Source organism: Astyanax mexicanus, chromosome 4 (assembly GCF_023375975.1).
Source record: "Astyanax mexicanus isolate ESR-SI-001 chromosome 4, AstMex3_surface, whole genome shotgun sequence".
Taxonomy (NCBI): domain Eukaryota; kingdom Metazoa; phylum Chordata; class Actinopteri; order Characiformes; family Acestrorhamphidae; genus Astyanax; species Astyanax mexicanus.
This window is the reverse complement of record NC_064411.1, coordinates 43,258,748-43,283,542: the sequence shown is the minus strand read 5'-3', so window position 1 is coordinate 43,283,542 and position 24,795 is coordinate 43,258,748. Positions and strand designations below refer to the sequence as shown.

Sequence of the window (24,795 nt, the reverse complement as noted above, 5' to 3'; positions counted from 1 at the left end):
TCACAAGGTCACATGTTTCTTTAGCGTTTCCAGTTTTCTGTTAGACCACAAGCCGCCCACAGCTGAGCGACAATGTCTGTCTGCACATAAAGATACATAAGGGCAGACAGATTAGGATTCTGAAACCCTGAAGTTTAAATACTAATACTATGTCAACATGATTATGGTTGGAAAAAAGATATTTCTTATTATAAATTACACCAAAATATATATTTTTTATTTTTCTGACTTTTGTGACAAGCCTGAATATCGAAATGTTAGTTTAATTGGAACACTGATGCTACTATTTGCTAAGCATATGTATTGGGAAAAACACATTTTATAGAACTACAATTAATGATTATATTAGCAGTTTACTAGTTTGTTTATTATATATCAATTATAATGTCTGCCATGCCCTCCATCTCTTCTGCTTCCTGGGGGCACATTTCCTGTTCCAATTTTTTTTTTTTTTTCATGATTATTCAAAACTTTGAAGTCGACAAACTTTAAGCCGAATGTCGACTATGCTGACTAATCTCTGCAAATTTTATTAACTATTGTGTTGGCTTAAGGTTAAAAAATGACTCAAAAGTTTAACAGCAATGAGTAATCATGTTTAACAGCAACCAAAACCCCCTAAATGAATTGAAAGCTATATACACCAGAACATACCACTCTGGGAAAAATAAGAGACCCCTTAAAAATGATGAGTTTCTTAGATTTTACTGAATTAAAAACCTCTTGAAAATAATCAAGAGGAAGACGGATGATCACAAGCCATCAAACTAAGCTGAACTGCTTGATATTTTGCACCAGGAGTGCAGGCATAAAGTTATCCAAAAGCAGTGTGTAAGACTGGTGGAGGAAAACATGCCAAGATCTGTGAAAACTGTGATGAAAAACCAGGGTTATTACACCAAATATTGATTTCTGAACTCTTAAAACCTCATGAATATGAACTTTTTTTCTTTGTATTATGTAAGATCGATCTAAAAGCTCTGCATCTTTTTTGTTATTTCAGTCATTTCTCATTTTCTGCAAATAAATGCTCTTATTATTTTAATTTGAAATTTGGGAGAAATGTTGTCCATGGTTTATAGAATAAAACAACCTTGAGGGGACTTTCCTTTATCTTCTATGACATTGCAATGTATCATCGTTCGGTGATGCCCATAAAAAGAGAGATCCCCCTATTTGGTTAATGAGTCATGGTTTCCCCAGCCTGTTGTCGTAGGGAGATTTTATTTGCCAACATTACTTTCAGTTTAATCATAACAGCCTTGTTCAGGATGGCTGGGGAACTGTTTTGTGAAAATATCTACGCTGAAAAGCAAAGCAAATAAAGGAGAAATAAACAGATAAAAATAATTGAGTTTACAATCATTGTTGACAAGCCTCCATCTGGAAAAATCTACAACATTACAGATTTCTGCTTGGTTTATGGTCGGCTAGCTTTGGCCAGACACCTGAACACCACTATTTATCTGCTTTACATTTTTCTTTGCCAACCATTCATTTATACATACTTTTAATGCTGAAGGCTAGAGTAACATCCTAAATTTCTATTCTTAGACTCTTAGACTAGGAATGCTCTAGAAAGTTCTAGGGTGGTCCTACAGTCTAACTGCTCCTTTACACGTCTGGGAAGGAAACTGAAGTTAAAATCTCAGGAACGGCTCAGCGCTCCTCTGTTAAAAGCCTTCTTCCTAGTCTGGAAATTACATAATAAGGGCACCCTAAGCTGCAGATAAACAGTAAACAAATTATTAAACAGCTGCAGCTTATTTACTAATGTTTTGATGCTCAACTCAGCATGCATTGTTGCTCAAACTGAGACGCAGAAGTAAAAAAAGGGGGTTCTGACTCAACTAAACCTAAAAGATTCTGGAAATAATAATTAATAAATTAAATTGACTTTTTTTTACAGTGTATAACTAAAGCATGAATGGATGAAGCTTAACTGATGTATATTTCTGAATCAGTTTTTCTGATTTTGCTATTTATAGGTATTTGTTTGAGTAAAATGGACATTGTTTTTTAATTCTATAAACTACAGACAGCATTTATCTTAAATTCCAAATAAAAATATTGTCATTTAGAGCATCATTTGCAGAAAATGAGAAATGGCTGAAATAACAAAAAAAGATGCAGAGCTTTCAGACCTCAAATAACGTAAAGAAAACAAGTTCATATTCATAAAGTTTTATGGATCAGAAATCAATATTTGGTGGAATAACCCTGGTTTTTAATCACAGTTTTTATGCATCTTGGCATGTTCTCCTCCACCAGTTTTATACACTGCTTTTGGATACAGGGGTGATAGTGAAAAAAAATCCTGAGCCTGAACTTTTTTTTCCTGTTCCAACAGGGTGAGGAAGGGGGGAGGGGGGGGGGGGGGTTGTTGGGGAGGGACAACAGACTGCATATGTGATGTAACATAGGCATAAATGTTGACACATTATTCAAACATTTAATAGTCTGTGTATAACCTTATTGTCAAGTGACACATTTTAGATAACGTTTTCATTTTCATATTTACATTTTCTCCACTCTTGTAAAAAAAAGTGCACTTTTATTTTATTTTTTCTACTGAGAGCTCTTCTTAAGATGGTGTCCTTGTGTAAAATAGTGTAACTTTATGTTTCATAGAGATTTTTATAAACGTCAGGACATGTGGTCTTACTGTGAACTACAAATGAACAGAAGTCACATTACAGCAGTGTTTCTCAACCCTGATCCTGCATATTCTACTGCATATTAACACTGTTCTGCATATTCTACTGCATATTAACACTGTTCTGTATATTCTTCTGCATATTAACACTGTTCTGTATATTCTTCTGCATATTAACACTTCTGTATATTCTTCTGCATATTAACACTGTTCTGCAGATATTCTTATGATTTTAGCCGATCTGATTCAGGAGTTTAGGGTTAAGCAGTTTATCAGAGCTGTGTGTGGATGAAACTGGTGAAACCGGTGAAACTGCTCACTTACAAGAAGCTGCAGTTCCTCATCCAACCACTAGTGGGAGCTGCAGCAGCACAAGCCCCCGCTGTCTTTACTCAGTCACAGCTACAGCCCAGCCACGGGCTACAGAGCTCAGCTCAGCCAGTCTGGAGCGTTTTTTTTTAAGTTCATCTGTGTAGGAAAAGGTTTTAAAAACGGATAATACAGCTCTCTACAGTTCACCTTTCAGCCAAAGCAGCTAACAGCAGCAGTTGTCACGGAGGCACTGCTCGGATTACATTATAAACAGGTCAGTTAGCGCTGCTACCTCATGATGTTTATAACTACGGAGTTTAGTGGACACACCACGGCTGCAAGGTTAGACTGTTGAAGGCTACTGAAGACTATTAAAGGCTATTGGAGGTTATTGAAAGGGTTATTGGAGCAGAAATCAGTAAAGGCTGGTTAGATAAGTGATTCACCTCCTCGTCCTTTACTGCGGTGAAACTGCGACTAGCGCTGTCACAGTGATGTTTATTTAACGTCATTAAAACTGATTTTGTCAGGTATTGTCTTATAAATATTTACACAGAACTTATATCTCTCCTAAAAAGCGTTTATTTTGGTCAGTAACATTCATGTTTATTTACTAGCAGCGTAAATTACCAGTGTTTGCTTTGGTGTGGATGTAATTAGGGGAATCTGTACCAGCCAGGTTTGCCAGGCACCTGTGTGGCATTAATGTGGCATTTGGCCCCGCCCAAGATCGGTATCGGCGATCGGCCCATCGTGGTGAAAGACGACCGGCGATCGGAATCGGCCCCAAAAACACTGATCGGTTCAGGAGGTGTAAAAAAAGGAGGTGAATTTTGGCAGTGCATCTGCGATTCTTTTGCTCTCTGCCCGTTTCTTTCGTTTAGCACAACCACTTTCATAACTCCGCTTCATTTTCACTGTGACAGCTGTCACTCTAGGTGAAAATCAAGATCAGGTGAAAATCTAGGTGAAATGATTGTGGAATTGTGGAAAACACAATTTTAGTTCAGTGATCAGGGTTAAGAAACTGCTTTAAACTACAAACATAAAGTACTGTACTAAATTCTGACTATCCACTACATCTGGCTTCTAGCTAATTAGCTATATTCATTTTCTCCTGTAATCCTAAACTAATAACGACAGTGAAATATGTGAAATAGTGATTAGCTGATCAGGTACAGGGCAAGTTGAACATTACATATATAGTTTATTTATTTTCTAAAACCTTGACTCCCTATCAAGCTAACTCACTAACACAGCTGCAGTTTATTAATCACAGTGGGTTTAATCTGTGTGCTGATACAAGAAGTGTATTTTTAACCAGCTATCAGAAACATATCATCACAGTTTACGTGTTTAGCCTACCGTTATCTTTTTTTGAGAAAAATCTCCGTATATCCAGATCTGTTTTTAAATCAGCTGAAGCTGCTGCGTCCGATCCCGCTGCTAAATCTCACAGCAAGGGAGGGGCTTCCCCCGCTCCTCCGCAAAAAAAAAAAAAAAACAGCAAGCTGATTGGCTGTTTCTACTGAGAGGCGGGACTTAATACCTGAACCGGCTCTATTTATTTATTTATTTATTTTATTTATATATATATATTTTTTTTATAGAGCCACGCTACGCCGGATTTCCGGCGCGGCGCCGGAACGCTATCACCCCTGTGGATAACTTAATTCCACTCCTGGTGCAAAAATTCAAGAAGTTCAGCTTGGTTTGATGGCTTGTGATCATCCATCTTCCTCTTGATTATATTCCAGAGGTTTTCAATTTGGTAAAATCAAAGAAACTCATAATTTTTAAGTGGTTTCTTATTTTTTTCCAGCTAGTTCTATTGACATCATAAAATCACAGATTTTGAGCTTTACCAATTTAGGTTGGCTTGAATTAACACAGATTACAGTGCAGTCATGCACAAGTCTTATCAAACCCACAGATCACACGCGTTAATAATACACCAAGCCATTAACAATGACACTCTGTAAGTGCTGATGATTTACTGTAAGAGCCCGACATCCCAAAATATCCCTAACAAGCACTTTCACACTACACTCCATCCTCCTACACACCCCCCTCTGCCTATCCTCTCTTTCTTATTTACATCCCTGCTGCCACCCTCTCTCCTCTCTAATTCTACCCTTTACCCTCTTCCTGTTCATCAGCGCTCATCTACACGCTTCCCTCCTTTTCTTCTCTTCTCTGCATCCTGCCCTCCCTCTGCGCAGGGGGAGCGATTGCACTGATTATGTCTGCAAACTACAGCTGTGAGGGATCAAAATAGAAGCTGAGGCGTGTGTGATTAGCGCCCGCACTCATCATACGGTGATGCAGAAGAGAAAAAGAGACAGAGAGAGAGAGAGAGATGCTGCCAAGGACAGCTGAGTCCCATCACGATTAATGTTTCAGATAGCAGACTGGACGACTGGCGAGAAACTCAATAAAACAGGGCTTTTGTTATCGAAGAGGTCAGTAACAGTTTTGTTAGCACATATCTGATGCCTTGATAATGTTTATTAGTCCTATTTTTGCCTAGATCATGTGACTAAAGTTTAGGGTAAAGAAGGATAGTACTAGAGATGGAATGATTGATTGGCTATCTTTTATTAGTATTGGACAATTTGCATACCAAATATGCTATATTGCCAATAACAGATGAGACAGAGAACATAAAAGAGAGTTTAGATCATGTGTAGGGGTGTTTTTAAAAAATTGATTCTTCGATTTAAATTGATCTTCATTTGAATTATCCGATATTAATTCATTTAAATAATTTAAATAATGTTTTTTTTTTAAATATATAAATACTTGCACTGTTACGTGTAAGTGCTTGTATGCATGCTTGTCTTTATTCACTATGCCTTTTGTCTATGGCTGTGTTGTTAAGCGCTTTGAGTTTTCAGGAAAGGCGCTATATAAATAAATTATTATTATTATTATTATTAATTCATATAAATCTGAATCGATCTTTAGAAAAAGCCCATTTCCCACAGTTTTAACGTCTCGCGTTTTCTGTAAAAATGTAAGTAACTTTCTTCTGTATTTTCACTTACTTTCACTTAAAGTAAGACCTGAACGGCTGAATCCACCGTTAGCTTAGCGGGTTCGCCAATTCACCGGTTAAGCTAATTCCCCTTTAGCCGTGTTTACTAGCCTTACACGCGGCCTACATTAAATGATATTAAAAGATGAATGTAACTGTTGCTAAGATTTTAATAAAGGAAGTTTAAGTGTTTCTTGTATAATTACATTTCATATTTAAGCTACAATTTTTATTGTAACTGAAATGTACCTAAATTAATCGATTTTGAATCGAATCGGGACCTTGTGAATCGGAATCGAATCGAACTGGGAAATCAGTGACGATACCCGCCCCTAATCATGTGATCTATTTTTTTGCGAGCATTGTGCAAGGTCACAAGATGCTGCAGATCCTTGTTTAACCAGTAGATGGCCAAATTTGTGGACCAAAAATTTACATTAGCAGCAAATTAACATCAACTTCATAGAATGTCGACATGCAGAGCCAAAAAATGGCATGTTCAAGTTAATTTTTTTTAAAATAAAGAAGTTACTACCTCTTCTCAAATTGACTGTTTTCTAGCTGAAAGACAGAAGCTGTACAGAGCTAGTATAGTATAATAAAGTCAGCTGATGTTACTTTAGCCTTCGCATTTGTTTGTTTTCCAATAGACAGGCTCTCTCTGTGTAAATGTCAAGTTATTTGATCTATTGTATTTGATCTACTGTTGTTCTCATGCATGAAGGCATTTAAGTTTACATTATGAATGTTCTTCTCAACAGTAAAACCTAAAATAAAATTTAACCAGAGATAATTTATCTACTTTTTTCTCTTATCTCCTTTCCTTGTCTTCCTTATTTGTCTCTCCTTCAAATTAAAAGCCATCTGCTGAGTTTTAACATTGTGATTTCATGCCGTTTTTATAAAAATCTGAAGCTGAGGCGGCAATAAAACAGAATATATGTAGCGGAAACTCTGGGATTCTCTACTGGGATACACATAGACACATACACACACACACATACACACACTGGTGACAGTGAGTGGTCTACTCCAGACTGCAGGGCTGCAATGAACCATCTGCTCTCCATCAGTCATAATCTACTGTAAGGATCATCACCAGAGACGAAAGAGAGAGAGAGAGAGAGAGAGAGATATGAATGATAAGGAATGGTAAGCATATGGAGCTGGCACTGATCTGTGCAGTCTGTGACAGCTAGGACGCTTGGAATGTCTGAGAGAAGTGTATGTCTGGCTTTTACACACACACACATATTGTAGGACCCTAAAACACTCACACCACTAATATTGCAGGATCTGAGTGTGTTACACAGACCAGGTTCTGATATTAGATGGTCAGTATTGGACCACAAACACCACTCCAGCCCATCTTAAATGTATTGCATGGAGCTCCTCCATCACTTTACAATGACAACCCTTGAATAGCCAAATAACCGTCAAACAACTACTGTATTTTTCACACTATAAGGCGCACCATATTATAAGGTGCACTATCAACGAACGTCTATTTTCTGGTCTATTTTCATACATAAGGCACACCAAATTATAAGGCCCATTTTAAGAGACACTATAAAGATGGTAGTGAGTGGATAACTAGCTAAGTTAAGTAAAGCTAAGCTCAGTAAACAAAACTGTAATAAAAAATACTTTCTTTTAAAGTCAAACGAGCAGTGGATGTTAATCTACACAGATTTCTCCCCTGAAAAAAAGCATTTCTCCAGCACTAAGGCTGGAGCATTAGCATGTGGGGCTAATCACTAGTGCTACACTGAGGAACCAGGGCAACATTAGCTAGAGGTTTGTCCCATGTAGCTTGTTTTAACACGGTTAACAAGCAGACTACAGTCCGATACACTCGCCTCTGAACAGCAAAAGAACTAGCACGGGCTGGCGGGTAATGCTAATGCTACTCCAGCCCCGGTGTTAAAGAAATAATCTTTTCACCTTAACGTGCAGATGTTCCACCAAACAAGTAAAAAAAAAAGAGTTTATCTGGAGTTACTGTGCTTTTTACTAGATTCAGACAAGAACATGGAGCACCATTCATCATCGTTCCAGAGAATACAGATCCACTGCTCCAGAACGTTGGGTCACTTTATGCCTGGCATAAACCCTCGGTTTATTATTCAATTAATTATTTCAATGCGACTATTGTGGAGTGCCACATTGTTATATTGTAGGGTCTATGCGAAAGATAGATAGATAGACAGACAGACAGACAGACAGACAGACAGACAGACAGACAGGCAGATAGATCATCACACTATACGTTTTAACAGTGTGTTGATTTACAGCAAAGGTGCTATTTAAGCTCTCACCACAAGGCCTTCAAACTCAAACCCCCTCAGTTTTCACTAAAGATGATACACCTCCAGTTTCTCGCTTATGACATCACTGCAAATAAAAGTGACAGTTGCTGCCTAACAGACCACCTTGATGGGGGATGAACATGCTGCTTCTCTTATATCAGATGATGCAACCCCTTTCAAAGCCTGTCAACGTGGCAAAATGTCTTCGAGTGTGTAGTGCACAGGCAGAGGCATGTCAAGCAGTTAATGGTCTCTCACCAAGAGGTACACTACCCAAAAATGTATCCCATGAAAACCTTTTTATAGACTTTTGTTTCTTGTTTTGCAACAATACAGGGTTCATTATTTCCTCCCTCAATTTGTGCACTACTGTCATTGAGCTCAAGCCTGATTTAAAATGAAGAAAATGACTAGTCAACAACATAAAGAGCAAGTTGTATTGGTTTGTGTTGCTGAGTGTAACTGCTGGTCCAGCTGGTCACATTTGACATTCGGCCATGACTGACAATAAAACAGATATGTAATCATCATAACTCCACAGTTCCCAGTAGTTAACTTAAATTAATAAAAAAATAGTGTTTGCCATCAAATTCTACATGAATTTGATTAACGCAAAATGTATTGTAGACACAACATACATTTAAGGTGATCCTGAAGGACTGTCAGCAGAACAACACAGTGATTTGTGTGGCGCAGTGGATAACACCACCTGCTGCTTGTGAGCTACCACATCATGTGGAAAACTGGGGTTTAATTCCTGGGCTGAGTGACTTTACTGCGCTACACCAATAAGGGTCCTTGGGCAAGACTCCTAACACTACATTGGTCCGCCTCTGTAATAGGAAAAACCTTGTAAGTCACTTTGGATAAAAGTGTCAGCTAAATGACAGAAATTGAATTCACATTTCAGAAAACTTAAATTAAAAACTGAAAACATGAAGTGAATTTTTTAAGTTGGTGATACCTACGATGGTGGATTTCTTCAACACGTTTTTGAGTCAAAATTAAAAAATGTAGTGCAATAAGTTGCCCTAAATGTTTGAGTTTTCTCAACTTTTATCTTTTTACAACACACACACACACACACACACACACACTGGTGAAGTCTGGCCTCTTTCAATGTTATGGGAGAGAGATGAAAGTCAAGAGGGGAGAGAAGGAAAGGACAGACAAATGGAGGTAGGAGGGAAAGACGAGGAGGAACATCCTGCCAAATGTGGGGCCTTTTTTCCACTCCACTTCTCCAGTGCCATTTCCCAAAAACATGTGAGGACAGCCCAAATCATCTGACCTGTTTTCCAGAACCAAAACTTTACGTTACTCGAAACCTAAAGAGAATAATTTATCTCAGACAGATGAAGATGACGTGAAAGAGGAAGATGTACGAGAAAGATCAAACAGCCTGGCTTCATGCCACCATAAACTTAAGTAGAAGCTTCTGTCCAGTGTCTTGCTGTTTTACAGCCTGTAATTTTTACTGTAATACAGTCTGAGAACACGGATCCTTCCAGAATCAGCAGCATCACTAATTAGCAGCAATAAGACACTGGATGTCCAAACAAAGTAAAGTGTGGACACCCCTTCTAATGAACACAGTGTTCAGCTTCTTTAATTTTTGCTCATTGCTGAGACTGGCAAGTCTCTGATGTAAAGAAGAAGTATTGCCAAAAGAATAGGACAGGATCTATGAAAAACATAAACACTGAGCTACAAAGCAGTGGAAACTATTGTGTTCTTGGAAATGATGGTGATGAGTAGGGATGCCAACATCCTGTTCAAATCATCAAATCATCAAATCCTCACAGCAATGCTTCTTTCCAGAGTCTAGCTTAAAGCCTTCTCTGGACAGTAGAGACAGTTACTTCAACAAAAGCAGGATAAAATCTCTTTAATACCCCAACACTTTTGTCCATGTAGTGCACTTGTATACAGTAAACATACAGCTCTGGAAAAAAAAAATTAAGAGAGCACTTCAGTTTCTGAATCACTTTCTCTGATTTTGTTATTTATAGGTATATATTTGAGTAAAATGAACATTGTTGTTTTATTCTATAAACTACAGACAACATTTCTCCCAAATTAAATATCTCCCAAATAATCCCCCAGTTTTAAGAGTTTAAAAATAAATATTTGGTGGAATAACCCTGGTTTTTAATCACAGTTTTCCTGCATCTTGGCATGTTCTCCTCCACCAGTCTTACACACTGCTTTTGGATAACTTTATGCCACTCCTGGTGCAAAAATTCCAGCAGTTTAGCTTTGTTTGATGGCTGGTTTTCAATTTGGTAAAATCAAAGAAACTAATTATTTTTTAACTCATTAAGTGATCTAATTCTTTTCCAGAGCTGTAGTATTTGTACTTCTATGTAAAAAACTTGTGGATGATGAATAAATAAGTGTATAATGTCCAAGCACAGCATGACAGCAAGTATACGTGCGCACACACACACACACACACACACACAGATGTTGATCTCAGACCAGCAGCTCATTCACAAAACACACAAACACAGATGCAGCATTTTTTCCCACAGACCCCCACATTCCCACAGTCTGATTTCCTCTGTCTTTCTCTCTCTCTCTCTCTCTCTCTCTCTCTCTCTCTTTCTCTCTCTCTCTCTCAGCTGTGCTGGAAGCAGCTCTGAGTGCTCGATATGCATCATATACATTATTTTCTCCACACAGTTCCCCAACAATGCCTCAAGCAATGCAGAAACTGGTCACAACTGTCCCACAGCAGCATTCTGGTACATTCTGTAAAAGACAGAAGGCTGTTATTATTACAGTCTATTATTATCCTACGCATTTTGCTATTTCTTCAGCAATTTTAGACATACCTTAAAATTAGCTTCCTCCACTAGAAGAAACCCGGCAACAGATAACACCCTAGACACTGAGCTGCTGAGTCTACCCAGATCAGTTCTTGATCACAAGGTTGCACAGGTTGCACTAAGCCATTGCAACTGTTGTGCCCTTAAATAATGCCATTACCTCTCCTGCAGTCCCTCTTCGGGAACACCCATACCCGTATAAGTTGTAAGGTGTTATCTTGTGAGTCAGGTTGAACACTGGCCAGTCTGTCCATGGATAGGTAACATGAATAATTGTTTTATAATGTTTGGGTGAGTCTGATAGTGTTTTCTAGATAGATGAGACAATCCAAATGTGTTGTGTAGACATTTAAAGGTCTCCCTCTGCTAAAATCCACTATACAAAATACTACTTCCATTTCCAATGACATATGAGCATGTCATTGTTCGACATTAAAGTAACATTATTACTATTAAGCAGAGGAATGGCAAAAATGAATATACCAAAAACACAAAAATATATTCTGCCTTGTGTCAATTAAACTGTAAAAAAAAAATGCATTACACAGGGCTGGCCAATAAGTTAAAAGTGTTATACCATGCCTAGAGTCTAAGGCTATATTGTGGCTGTCCAATGAAAAACACGGATCTCCAAAACAGCAACTTTATAGGAGAGAGAAAAAAACTTCTAAACTTTCAATGGAGGTCAATGTAAAAAGAGTTTATTTTAGGTAATTTTGAAGAGTTTCTATTGGTCCGCTCATCAAGAAATGTTGGTACAGTGTAAAGAATAGTTTCTCTGTTTGATTTATGTAGTAAACAAAAAATCCACCAAAATTTTAATTCACATTAAAAGGCAGATGAGGCAGCTGACAGTTCACATTTACAAATGTAAGTGATTTGTATCTGTGTGTAATGTAAACGAATCTGTCCCTAAAACGCCTCACATGCGCACATTGATACTTATATATTGTATAAATGTCACCTTCTTCACCAACAACAAAAAAACTTATATTTGGCAGAAGACTTGTAGCTTTATAAAGAATAATGGATGGGTTTTGCAGCTCATATGTGGAGCATCTTTTACTGGAGTGGAGAGTAAACAGCTGGTCTGAAAAAAGGAAAAAAGGCCAGGTGGTTTGCTTTTGCTGTTTTTACAGCTATAGCTGCACAGTTGCACCAAGTGATAGAGTGTGGGTACAAGAGAGAAGCACGTAGCGCAGCATAAATGCAAAAGACGCATAAGTTCCTAATTGACCATACACATTCATGTCGCATGTCCATGGAATGGATACCTATCCAGTTTAGGACCACATATGGAAGTGGCTCAGATCTGATTTGAATAACAGCCATACAGTAACACAGCCATAAAAAAGCCACATTGAGCAAGAAAATCGAATTTGAGTTACTTTAGCCTGGTAATGTGAATGTAGGCAAAGAGATGTAGTAAAGCCCTGAAGAACTGGGCTATAAAAAATGGAATTCTAGTTTTCTGGATATCTCTAGACTGTTTATACCTCAGCCAATACCTCTGGGATATCTTTGATATTCCCACCTGACCTATTTAATGCTCTCAAGGCCAAATGCCATCAGTTATTTACAGCAATGTTCCACAATCCAGTGTAAAGTCTTTAGAGAAAAGTAAAGGCGGTTAATGCAAACCCCCCTTAAAGCCCTTTAAGCAGCTTTGAAGTACCAGGTGTCTACAAACTTTTGGACAGTATAGTTCCAGTAGTATCTGTTCATATGCAAAACTAAAAAAGCCAGTCTAAAAACAGTAGTTGCACAGAGGGATGCAAGCAGGGTCTGTTTACCATTACGATGACAGTGTGCGGTCGCCCGTCCGCCTCCTCCCTGTCCTGCAGCGGCGGGACGTCCAGGGAGACCCGCTCCTGGCGACACGAGCGGGCCCGGCCGCAGTTCCCCCTCAGCAGTGACCTTAAAGCCTGCAGCAGAACAATGCTAGCCGTGCAGCCCATGCCTGGAGAACGCAGCCAGGGCTCAGAACCTCAGCCAGACTTCCACACCACACCCTCACCTGTAGGGCTGCAGCAATTTGGTGATAAGGTAGTCTGAGTAATGTTGATTATAAAATAAAATGAGTTTGTATATTTATTGATGATCATGCATCATTTTTATAACAGGCAAAAAATCTGCACTGATAGCATGCTAATGGATAATATACAAATGATAGCAATTGTAGAAAGCAGAACAGATTGACTGATTAATTGATTAATTGATTGACTGATTGAACTATGGACCAAAACTAAGAAATGACTTGCATACAACACTTTAAAAACAGATTTGTCCATTAATCAGACAATAGCTGATAGATTAGGGAACTAGCTGATATTCAGTTAAATACATAGAAAGTATTAAAACTACAGCGCTGGAAAAATTAAGAAACCACTTCCATTTCTGAATCTGTTTCTTTGATTTTGCTATTGATATGTATATGTTTGAGTAAAATGAACATTGTTGTTTTATTCTATAAACTACAGACAACATTTCTCCCAAATTCCAAATAATAATATTTTAATTTAGAGCATTTAATTTGCAGAAAATGAGAAAGAAGTTCATATTCATAAAGTTTTAAGAGTTCAGAAATCAATATTTGGTGGAATAATCCTGTGTTTTAATCACAGTTTTCATGCATCTTGGCATGTTCTCCTCCACCAGTCTTACACACTGCTTTTGGATAACTTTATGCCACTCCTGGAGCAAAAATTCAAGCAGTTCAGTTTGGTTTCATGCCTTGTGATCATCCATCTTCCTCTTGATTATATTCCAGAGGTTTTCAATTTGGTCAAATAAAAAAAAAAATCGTCATTTTTAAGTGGTCTCTTATTTTTTTCCAGAGCTGTATATGGATGATGTTGCTCTGATTATTCACTTACAGAAAGAAAAAAAAGGTAGAACAGTTTAGTTAATTAATTTCATAATAGTTGGATAATAGAATAATAATCACCTAAAAAACTATACATATTGAGAAAGAACTTAAGATGGCAAAACAGAATATTAGATTAATCGGATAATAGTTGATAGATTGTTCGATTATGGAATGAGCTGTAATTCAGTCATAATAAAGCCCAATTAAGCAAATAAAAGTTGATAGAATAGTTGATTCTGTGAAATCACTACACAAACACTATTAACGGTTGTATTGATGCACCATAGGAAAATGAAAGCATAATTGTACAAATAGAAGAAGAATTTAAGATGACATGACCGACTAATCGAATAATCAAATTATAATCATGCAATTAATCAATTGTTGCAGCCCTACTTACCTGGAGCTCCAGACCCAGTGGCCCAGCCCCCAGGACCACAGGACACACCCCACTGGAGAGCAGCCTAAGGAGGATTAGGTGTCTGGGGTCCAGTCCTTGCCTGCACAGTGGGTCCTGGAGCTCCAGCTTTGGACCTTTGCAACTTTTCAGCTGTCCAGCATGAGAGTGTAATAAAAAAATCTTTCCAGGGAGGACAGAAAACGCCTCCTGCAGAACCAAATTCCCGAGGAACCCTTCCTTCTCCTGGTTCCTCAGTGCTGCTAGATCTTCCTTCAAAGCGTAAAGTAAAAGCACTAATCCTCTCTTAGACACACACACACACACACCCTCACACAGACACTCTCCTTCTCATCCACATCCACACTCACACACACACACTCTCTTACACTCCACCGCTGCTGGAGTGCAGTCGAGTCGAGGAGGAGACACTGGCAGCCTTGTCCTGTGCAAATCTGCCTACACTGCAGCTGTGCACAACTGGATCGACCAATCCCGGCCCACCCTGGCAGTCAGCTGACCAAAGCACATAGCCAAAAAAACACATGAAACATATACACGCAACTAACTCGCTGCCCTACAAACACCACTTTTCTTTACCTCTCCTCCTGCTGTTCTGTTTGAGGGACGTGTAAACACTTGAGGACTGCTTGAGGAAGTCTTGTGTCGGCCGGAAAAAATGAGCAACACACTCACACTGGTTTGCTTAGAGAGTGAGTGTGAGTTAAGTTGCAGACTGTATCCAATCAAATGTTCTGCCTAATTCTTCTCCCTTCTGCTTCAAATTGCCATTGCCTTGTGTCTTGTGTTTACTGATTAATCAGAAAATAGTAGATTAATCGATTACAAAACTAGATGCAGAATTATACAAAAAGTTCCTAATCAGTAAAAATTTCTGTTTGGATTTTGCTTTGATGAGCAAAATGTAAGAATCACTTATGCCACAAATGATTTGTAAGAGACCTAAAAAGGCACAAAAGTTCAGTCGATTAATCAGATAATAGTTGATTACTAAAGTTATTCAGTCAAATTGTAACACCTCACAAAACGTGAATTTATTCACTCTATTGAAATAAATCACTAATTATACACACTGGACAGATTGTAAGAGAGCAAAATAGATTATTCGATTAATCGGATACTAGTTGATAGGTTAACTGGTTACATTGATCATCACTGCAGCTGTAATTCAGCCCCAATGCAATGTGTAAGTTAAGCTCGCTCTCAGTCTGTAACTCCATCAAATGTACTGCCCAAAACTTCTCCCTTCTGCTGCAAATTGCCTCGCCTTGTGTCTTGTGCTTACCGATTAATCAGATAATAGTCGATTAATCGATTACAAAACTAGATGTAATTCTGTTCAGCTGCAGAATTATACAGAAAGTTTTTAAACAGTAAAGATTTCTGTTTGGATTTTGCTTTGATTAGCAAAATGTAAGAATCATTTTTGCTACAAATTATTGTTTTGTAAGAGACTTAAAAAGGCACAACAGTTCAGTCTATTAATCGGATAATAGTTGATACTGTAGTTAACCAGTTAAACCAATTTGTCAGGGTGCAGCAAGGAGAGGACATGGAGAGCGGACACAAAAGCAAGATATTTATTAAGAATGCAAAAACAAACAAACCGAAAACAAAATAAATAGAAAGAAACATGCAACTTGAACTGATATATTAACGTACAAGAACCAACAAAGGAAACAGAAAACACAGGACTATGAATACAAACGGATTATACAGGAAACACCTGGGGACAGGTAACGAGAGGGCAGAGCTACAAATGAGCACAGGTGAAAACACTTAAGGCGGAGATACTGGAAGAACACACAAGACCAAGTGGGGAATTACAATTCGATTAAAAGGTTACTTGAATAATCTGGTAATAGTTATTAGGTTTTGAAACTGATTACACCGATCCCCACTGCAGCTGTGATTCAGTCCCAATGCAATGTGTGAGCTAAGCTCTCTCTCTCAGTCTGTAACTCCATCGATTTTACTGCCCAATCTTCACACTCTCCCTGTTTTTTTCCCCTTCCACTGCAAACCGCCCCTGCGCTTACTGCAGTACGTCCTTAAAATGTGTAAGACCCTCCAAATCTCTCCCACATCTAAAAATAGACGTCCCACTGACGCAATAAACTTCACTACATCAGCAGAATTCTGCTCTGTGCACACAAAACAAAACCTACAAGGGTATGGAGGGAGGAAAAGAAAAGAAAAGAAAAGAAAAAGCCAGCAGCAATAATATGCACAGTCATTTAAAGTGCACTATATGTCTAAATGTTCTATATCTTTATGAATTCATCTTTTAGTAAATGCATACTCCTTTTATTTGAGCTAAACTGCTGACAAGGTGCAGTTTAATCCAATACATATTAGCCAGATACTGCTAAATACCACTGCTATGATCTGTCTCATGCTGTTTACACGTGCAGCATGTGTTGTGTTCACTGCCCCATGACATGTACATCTGAGCTGAACGTCCCACTGAAAACACTCTTTGAAAGCACAGCATTTCAGCATTCTATGTTAAAGAGGCTTTACACTGCACAGGTATATGTGCTGAAACACAGAATATTCTCCCTATATATTTATCTGCATGATAACATGCCAGACAGCTCTGACCAATCAGAAGAGACAATGTGCTCACGTGGTTTATTGGTGCGCATTTTGGTGGGTGTAGGTTTATGCCTGTATGAAACCAAACCAAACAGGAAGAGAAAACACTCCACGTAAATGAACTCATTAACTGATCCAGACCATAGAAATGAACTACAAGTGTGAAAACAGCCCTAACATAGAGCCTTTCTTCCTCAAATTACAATGTTGTTAAGTCACTACTAACAGATGTCTGTACTAACATTCTGCTGAGTAATGGTGGAGAATGTGGAACCTCCATTCACCAAGAAAGTATAGGGCAACTTATGCTGTCTTGGCCACAGTTAAGTGCCAATGTTCTAGACTTTAGGCCACAGTAGGATGCCATGCTTCCTGGTCTCCCTCCTGCCCCATGATTCATTGTTTTAGAAGGACTCACACAGCCAATCAACCCCTTTATATCTTTATACCACCAGGAGAGTTGATTTCTCCAATGTTACATAGAGTCTCAAAATGTAGGGTTTTCTCATTCTTGTAACCTCCTAATACCAGAGCTAATAAATCCATATGCTTCTTTCATCCAAGGTTGTTTTTTTTTGTTTGTTTTTTGCTTTATCATGTCTTTACTTCTATTCTATCCCTAGCCATTACCATTGTAAAGTGAATTGTATACAAACTGGATTAGGAAACTTTTTAATTGTGATCACTCTATTCCTGTAAGTACCAGGACTGAAGCTTTTAAAACCAAGCACTAAAAGTAGCAATACATTTCAGGACAAGTGCTCTAATGGATTGTGGGGATATCGCTTCTAGACGATGTGCTTATGGAGTGCGTTTGACACATCTCAGACATTCCCAATAAGTGATCTATAAGCACTCTGATGCAGATCTGACGAACTGGAAACATCCATCCAAAGCTGTAAAACATTGTATTGAGAAATTAGTCATTTCTGTCAATCAGTCAATAAAAGCTTTGACAAGACAAAATATTGTCTGATGCTATTTGTTCCCACAAATGTCTTCCTTCATAGCAACTGAATAGTTAATGTAAAGAAAAACATAGTACATTCATTGATAGATCATCAGGCGAAATATGCGATAGTCGATATTTTGTGTCACAGTCTCATCCGGTTTTTGCTTCTCTCTGGTCTGTCCCTGTGTTTATTTACCCTCTGCCTCTGTCTTCTGTGTGCTTACTTGTTCATTTGTAGCTCCGCCCCCTTGTTACCTGCCCCCAGGTGTTTCCCGGTTTGTTTCCTGTCCTTGTCCGTGCATAGAAATAGTCCCCTTGTACCTGTTTCCACTGTCCGTGGTTGTATGTTTTATGTCAGTCAAGTTATGAGATCCTTTGGTTTTCAAGTCTCCATGTACTCTTTGTTTCTTTGTTTGTTTATTTTGTGTTTCTCAATAAATTCTCACAATTGCATCAGTTTCCTGTTACAACCTCACAGCACACTTGAGCTGAAATATGACTGATTGGTCAATCTTAAACGAATTCATTAGATATTTTGTTGTTTATTAGTGTGATATATAAACAGCATTTCATAATTTAAATTTTGTTCTTTAATCCAAAATAGATAGATAGATAAATATGCAGATTTCATCTTGTACATGGAAAATAAACACAATGCTCTCAAGCAAGTTGACATAATAGCTATAAAAATGGAGAAGCAATATTTTTTTGTTCTACAAAATAGCACATCTCCATGTTATTTTCTTCATGGTTTACCTTTGAAATCAGTGTGTTTAAGACTGCAGTGGTCAGTGGTTTGAACCCTGAAGAAGATCAGGGTGTCTTTCTGCGTGTAATACAGCATGAGACGGTTGAAGAAAGTAGGGCGCTCACCATGCTGTCTGCCAACTCAGTGATCCAACCCGAGATCTGAAGCTTTAATTGGGCTCAACATCTCCAGACATCTTCAAACTTTCAACTAGCAGTGGCAAGAAAGTGCTGCAGTCAGCTTTTTATTCTTAAAACATCACAGAGAGAGACTTCTTACACACTGAATAAATGAAAAAGAAAATAACACTGGGCACAGTCCTATTCAAACCCTGAGGAAGTTCCAATAAAAAAAGTGGTCTTTTATGAAACCAGCGGCTCGCATGGTAGTGAGTGACTTCACTGGCTCTGAATTTGAAAACCAAAGCACCACTGGGTCTGAATATTCCCCAGGCTTACTGACAACAGAATGCATGAACAGCTCGCAAGCTACAAGAACAAGCCAAGGTTGCCACTGAGAAGCTTTTGAAGTAGTGCCTGCCTTTGACACTTTCTTCATATCTCCTAGATAAAGTTTACTCCAAAGAAAGCACTAAATATTCATTACCCACAAATATTCAGCTTAAAGTAGCAAAAAACTCAGTGTTCATCCATATAAGTGAAAAGGACAAATAGTGCCAATGATGTTTTTGACCTTACGTTCCATTAAAGAGGTCCTGCAGACAGTGGCACTACCTTTTCTGAATGCACACTCAAGTGCGCTGTTCCATCAGGACAATGCTCGTCCACATACTTCAGAGTTTGCCTTGAAGGCCAACAATTCTCCACAGCTACCTCAAAATATTCAGGAACTGCACAAGGATATTCAAGCCACATGGGATGGATTATCGCAGGACACCATTAGGAACCTCTACAACTCAATGCCAAGACATCTTACCCACTGCTACTGTATGTGTACCTCAATAAATATGACCAAGAGTTGCCCATATCGAGTCTTCCTTTCCAACAGCACTGAAATCCAACACTTCCGTCTTCTTTGAGTCAACATTCTATGCATGTTCACTGTTTAAACCCCGCCAACAGGAGTCCAGTGAACATGAAAGTCATTCTGGTTGCGGTTGATGATGAGTGCAGGTATCCTGCCGTGCTGACTTTGCTGAATTGGGTTTGAAATTGTGCCAAACACTGGAGTGCCTGACTGTCTGTCCTTTGTGTGATTGATTCAAGCTGTTATCTCACTCATAAAAGGAAACACAGGATCTAAAGTGACAGAATAAAGCGTGAAATCTGAATTATGAAAGTGTAAGCATTTGGCCGAGCTGCACAAGAACTCTCTTGACAACTGCAATAACATGCAATAACACAACAGTAATATTGAAATAGTTTTTAAAATGTTACCATTCGATACTAATTCTGTGTTCTCCACCATCTTGAACAATTGAAAACTCAGGTTTCAAAATGATAGAAATGACTTAAGGGGTTTGCAATTTTGACAGAAAAATGCTTAAAATAGTTGGCCATTCAAAATATTAGCCACACTAAATATTAGCCACACAAAATATTAGCTGCACAAAATATTAGCTGCACTAAATATTAGCCACACGAAATATTAGCCACACAAATATTTGCCATGCTAAATATTAGCCACTCTAAATATTAGCCACATCCCTGACTGAATTGCTTTGTCTGTGGTGTTGCTAAGTCCTAAAAGCTTGAAGTGTTGCTAAATAATTTGTATGGTATATTCCAAATGCTTGGAAATGAAGCTCAATTCAGGGATGCTAATTTAAGTTCAGTGAATTTTAAGGATGTATAAAAAATCAAATATATAGATCTTCGCTTTTTGTGTTTTTTTTGCAATGCTTCTTACAATGGTCTAATTAAAACACAAAGCCAACAAACACAGAAACTTCAATTTTTGAAACGCATAAACATTTATACATATAAACACACATACAAATACAAATCATCTGTTCAAGCCCTCTTTGATCTTTTTTATTCCCTCACACACAAAAACAGATGTCAGGTCTTTTTTCTTACAATTTGTGTGAATTTAAATGTCAAGCGGTCGAGCCAAAACAACAGCAGGCTCCAGAGCATACACTGAAAGATGACTGCACGCTCAGCCTGTGCAGGAGCGGGAACTAAATTCCATTATAGTAGAGATTACCAGCGTGGGAAAAAAGGGATTTGGAGTGTGGCTAATCCTATTAGCACTGCGAGGCTAAAGCAGACCCTGAGTTTAATTGCTGCTTTAAGCAGCAGGAGAGGAGGACGTCAGGGTGATATACAGGTGCTGGTCAACGAATTAGAATAATTTGAAATAGTGCAATCATGAAATTCTTTGAATGCATTTTTTGTGCAGAAAGCAAATCAGGTGTTCACCGCACCTGTCCTACTCGTTAGACTAATCACAGAACTCGTTACCTGGAAAAAAATTTGCTGAGCTGAGCTTTCCAAAAGGCCCATTCAGGCCATTTAACTGTGACTGTTGTTTTATTGAATTAGAATAATGGAGAAACCGTTTCATTGAATTAGAATAATTTTTATTATAATTACAATCATCACTTTCTCAGTATTTTGTGGCTGCCCCCTTGGCTTGTATGACTGCCTGAAGTCTCCGCGGCATCGATTTGACCAGCTTGTCGCAAGTTTCCGCACTCACAGCTTCCCAGGCAGTGGCGATGTTCTGCTTCAGTTGGTCCAGCGTAGTAGGCTTTCTGTCGCGAATTTTCCGCTTGACGATGGCCCAAAGGTTTTCAATGACATTGAGGTCAGGCGAGTTGGCCGGCCATGCCAAAACTTCAAGCTGTTTTTTAGCGAACCAATCTTTGGTCGACTTTGCCGCATGAGCCGGTGCAAGATCCTGTTGAAATATGAAGTCTTCTTCGCCGAACTGTTCCTCAACAGTCGGAATCAGGAACGTTTCCAGAACAACTTGATATACGGCAGCATTGACAGTCTTCTTGAGGAAGCAGAGTTTCCCTACACCTCGAGCGGACATGCATCCCCAGACCATAACGCTCTGGGGAAACTTGACGGATCTTTTCACGCACTCGTGGTTGTAGGTTTCGCCACCACGACGCCAGACACGAGGACCTTGGTCACCGAAGGAGATGCAGAAGCGTGATTCGTCACTGAAGACCACTTTCTGCCAGTCTTCAGCAGTCCACTCGCCGTGTTCTTTGGCCCACTTCAGCCGTTTCTACATTTGTTTCTTGTTCAGCATCGGTTTTACTGCTGGAACGCGAGATTTGAAGCCGAGTTCGCGCAGACGACGGTAAGTGGTTGATCTGGAGACGTCAGCGCCGGTCTGCTTGTTCCACAAGTCGGTGAGCTCGGAAGTGGACTGCTGACTGCGATCTTTCTCAGCTGCTTGTTGTCGCGAGCAGAAGTTTTTCGGACGCCGGAACAGTTGGTGCGCTTGCTGCAGTTTTTCTTGAGAGCTTTGCAGACGGAAGACTGGCTGATGCCGAGCTGCACAGCAATTTTAGTTTGGATCAAGCCTTGTTGGCGAAGGGCTTGAATTTGAGCCACTATTCCGGTTGAGAGGTTGCGCTGCTTACCCATGATTGATTTTACAACTTAGAAATTCTACTCAACCCTGACTTTATACTGCACAGTGAACACTCTTCACAGAAAACAAAAATTCGAGCATTTATTCTAATTCAATGAAACGGTTTCTACATTATTCTAATTCAATAAAACAACAGTGTCACAGTTAAATGGCCTAAATGGGCCTTTTGGAAAGCTCAGCTGAGCAAATTTTTTTCCAGGTAACGAGTTCTGTGATTAGTCTAACGAGTAGGACAGGTGCGGTGAACACCTGATTTGCTTTCTGCACAAAAAATGCATTCAAAGAATTTCATGATTGCACTATTTCAAATTATTCTAATTCGTTGACCAGCACCTGTAGGATGTAAGACTGCTGAAGAAAACCAGGATCAGGGTGAGGGTTTATGTTTAAAGCCGGAACAGACAAGAAAAATAATCTTTGGCACAGTTGCTATACAGCTATTCAATACACTTTCTGTGCTTTTGGATGATTATACTGGCTTGTAGCAATATAAAGTATATAGCTAATATATGTAATTGTACCTATTGTATTTAAGCGTAGAAAATTCTACTATATTTGGTACTGAACCATGACTAGCATGTTGATTAGTGGCTACTGTGATAGCTTGGGGCTAACAATTTAGCTTGCAGCTACAGGATTTTGTTTATTACATATTAAGGCTTATGAAACAGATAATTATTTTCAAACTGAATGAGGATATTGTGGTAAATAATGTTCTCTTAGTATGTTAAAGGTTTTATAACGATGTTTTACCTCAGGTTGTTCACTCTCTGGGAGAATGCAGACAGCTGTATAAGGCAATGTTTTTAAAACAGAGGTACGTGAAGTTATTGTAAATTGGTAAGGACTCACTAATTGGGCTTTCTGTTCATCATGCTAATGCTAACAACAATGATAGCTAAGCACAAAGCTGTGTATAGGTTGTTTCAGCTAGCTGTTAGCCAGCTAGCTAGCTACTATTCTTAGGCTACCAGCAAAATGGCTCTCTATTTATGATTAAGGGCACTAAAAAGTGTGTTAGGCATCCAAAGTGTCCAAACAGGAAGTAGAAATATGTGTGATTTTTCAGATGATTTATTAAGCTTTATTAGTGCATATACAGACTTATAGTTTCTGTGGTCATTGTGCAAAAAACAAAACATGGGAAAACAAAAAAGGTGAGAGAGAGAAAAAAGTCAAGCAAAAAAGCTATAAAATATATAGCAATATATCTAGCAAAATATATAGCAAAAAAGACAAATATTAAGTAACAACAAAAAAAAAAAAGCAGAAGAGCTACGAAACAACATAAATGATTACTGACCAAGATTTAAGAAATTGTGTGGTGGGTCATGAACCAGCAAAAAGTCTGGAAATGTACTCTAATAAACTGAAAATATTAACATATTTCCTTTTTATTTATTTTATTTATTACCTCAAACTCAAACTATATTTATTATATAAAAAAATATATATTAAACAAAACAAAAAAAAAAACATTGTACAGAAACAATATAAGTAAATGGGTATGATGTTATTTTAAAATCAGGCACAATCTGAAGTACAGTAAATGCATATTTAATGACTTTAACCTTTGATTACTTGTAAGCAGAGATTCACAAAAATGAAAACTTTTTGGTTGAAACCAAAACCAAACAGAATAAAACATTCAAATTAACAAACAAGTCCAAATACAGAATATCCAACATGGATTTATACAGATTTTCATACATTTTACCATTTTTCTTCCACTGTAGCATACATTAAAAAAAAAACATTTTCTTTTGGCAATTTGGCAAAATTTTGGCTGCTGAATATGTCTCTACTTATTAGCAACATTAACTAAATAAAAAAATGTAGGGACCCAGTCATATCCAAGCTAATCTACATTTAGGGAAGGAGAACAAATGTTTTCTCCATTTCTTCATTTACATAAGGCCGTATTGGGACCCAGCATCATCATCACCACCATCACTAAACCTTCAACCCCAGCATCATGAACCACAGGATCACTGGTGCAAATCCCAGGTTGAGTATCATGCCATGCTGGGATGCTGGTGTGGTATGATGAGATGGGCTGTTGCTCTGCCTGCGGCTGCTCTGCCCTTGATGTAGGAACATTAGCTCAGAGGGCTCTGGGGCTCCTGCAACACGTCAAGCATGTTTCCCCTTCATCTCTTTGAAAAAGAGCAGAGACCGCCTCGCTGTGTAACCATGAATAAATAAAAGCCTTAAGTGTCCGTATGTGCTGCATAAGTGGCTGAGAAAAAAGCAGCTGCTTGGTAAGCAAGGATGAGCAATTTAAACTATAGCTGGCCTACATGATACAGGTGGCAATGATGCATTAATAGTGTATGAAGGTGATGATAGAAATAAACTGAAATAAGCTGCGCTGAATGTATCCAAAGCTTTTATTCCACCTTAAATAGTGTATAGTTTTTTTTTTTTGCTATATACATTTCTTTCTGCAAAATTACCACTGTAATTGCCTTAGAATGTATGAAGTTTCG

At 38.4% G+C, this 24,795-nt stretch overlaps 1 protein-coding gene across 7 annotated transcripts in view; it reads right to left on the bottom strand.

The window, feature by feature from the left end:
* Positions 1–24,795, bottom strand: part of dock10 (dedicator of cytokinesis 10) — a 169,442-nt gene that overhangs the window by 91,124 nt on the left and 53,523 nt on the right. For 3 of the 7 annotated variants that reach the window (XM_022678764.2, XM_049478669.1, XM_022678768.2), the window contains exons 1-2: positions 14,415–14,833; positions 12,939–13,170 (exon numbers count right to left, since the gene is read on the bottom strand). The exons of 1 other annotated variant lie outside the window; for it this stretch is intronic. In XM_022678764.2, the coding sequence (XP_022534485.2) occupies positions 12,939–13,103 (165 nt within the window). In that variant the 5' untranslated portion in view covers positions 13,104–13,170; positions 14,415–14,833. Of the gene's footprint in view, positions 1–12,938; positions 13,171–14,414; positions 14,834–24,795 lie in introns of those variants that run through there. 3 more of the 7 variants (XM_022678760.2, XM_049478673.1, XM_049478670.1) reach the window with 1 other exon arrangement.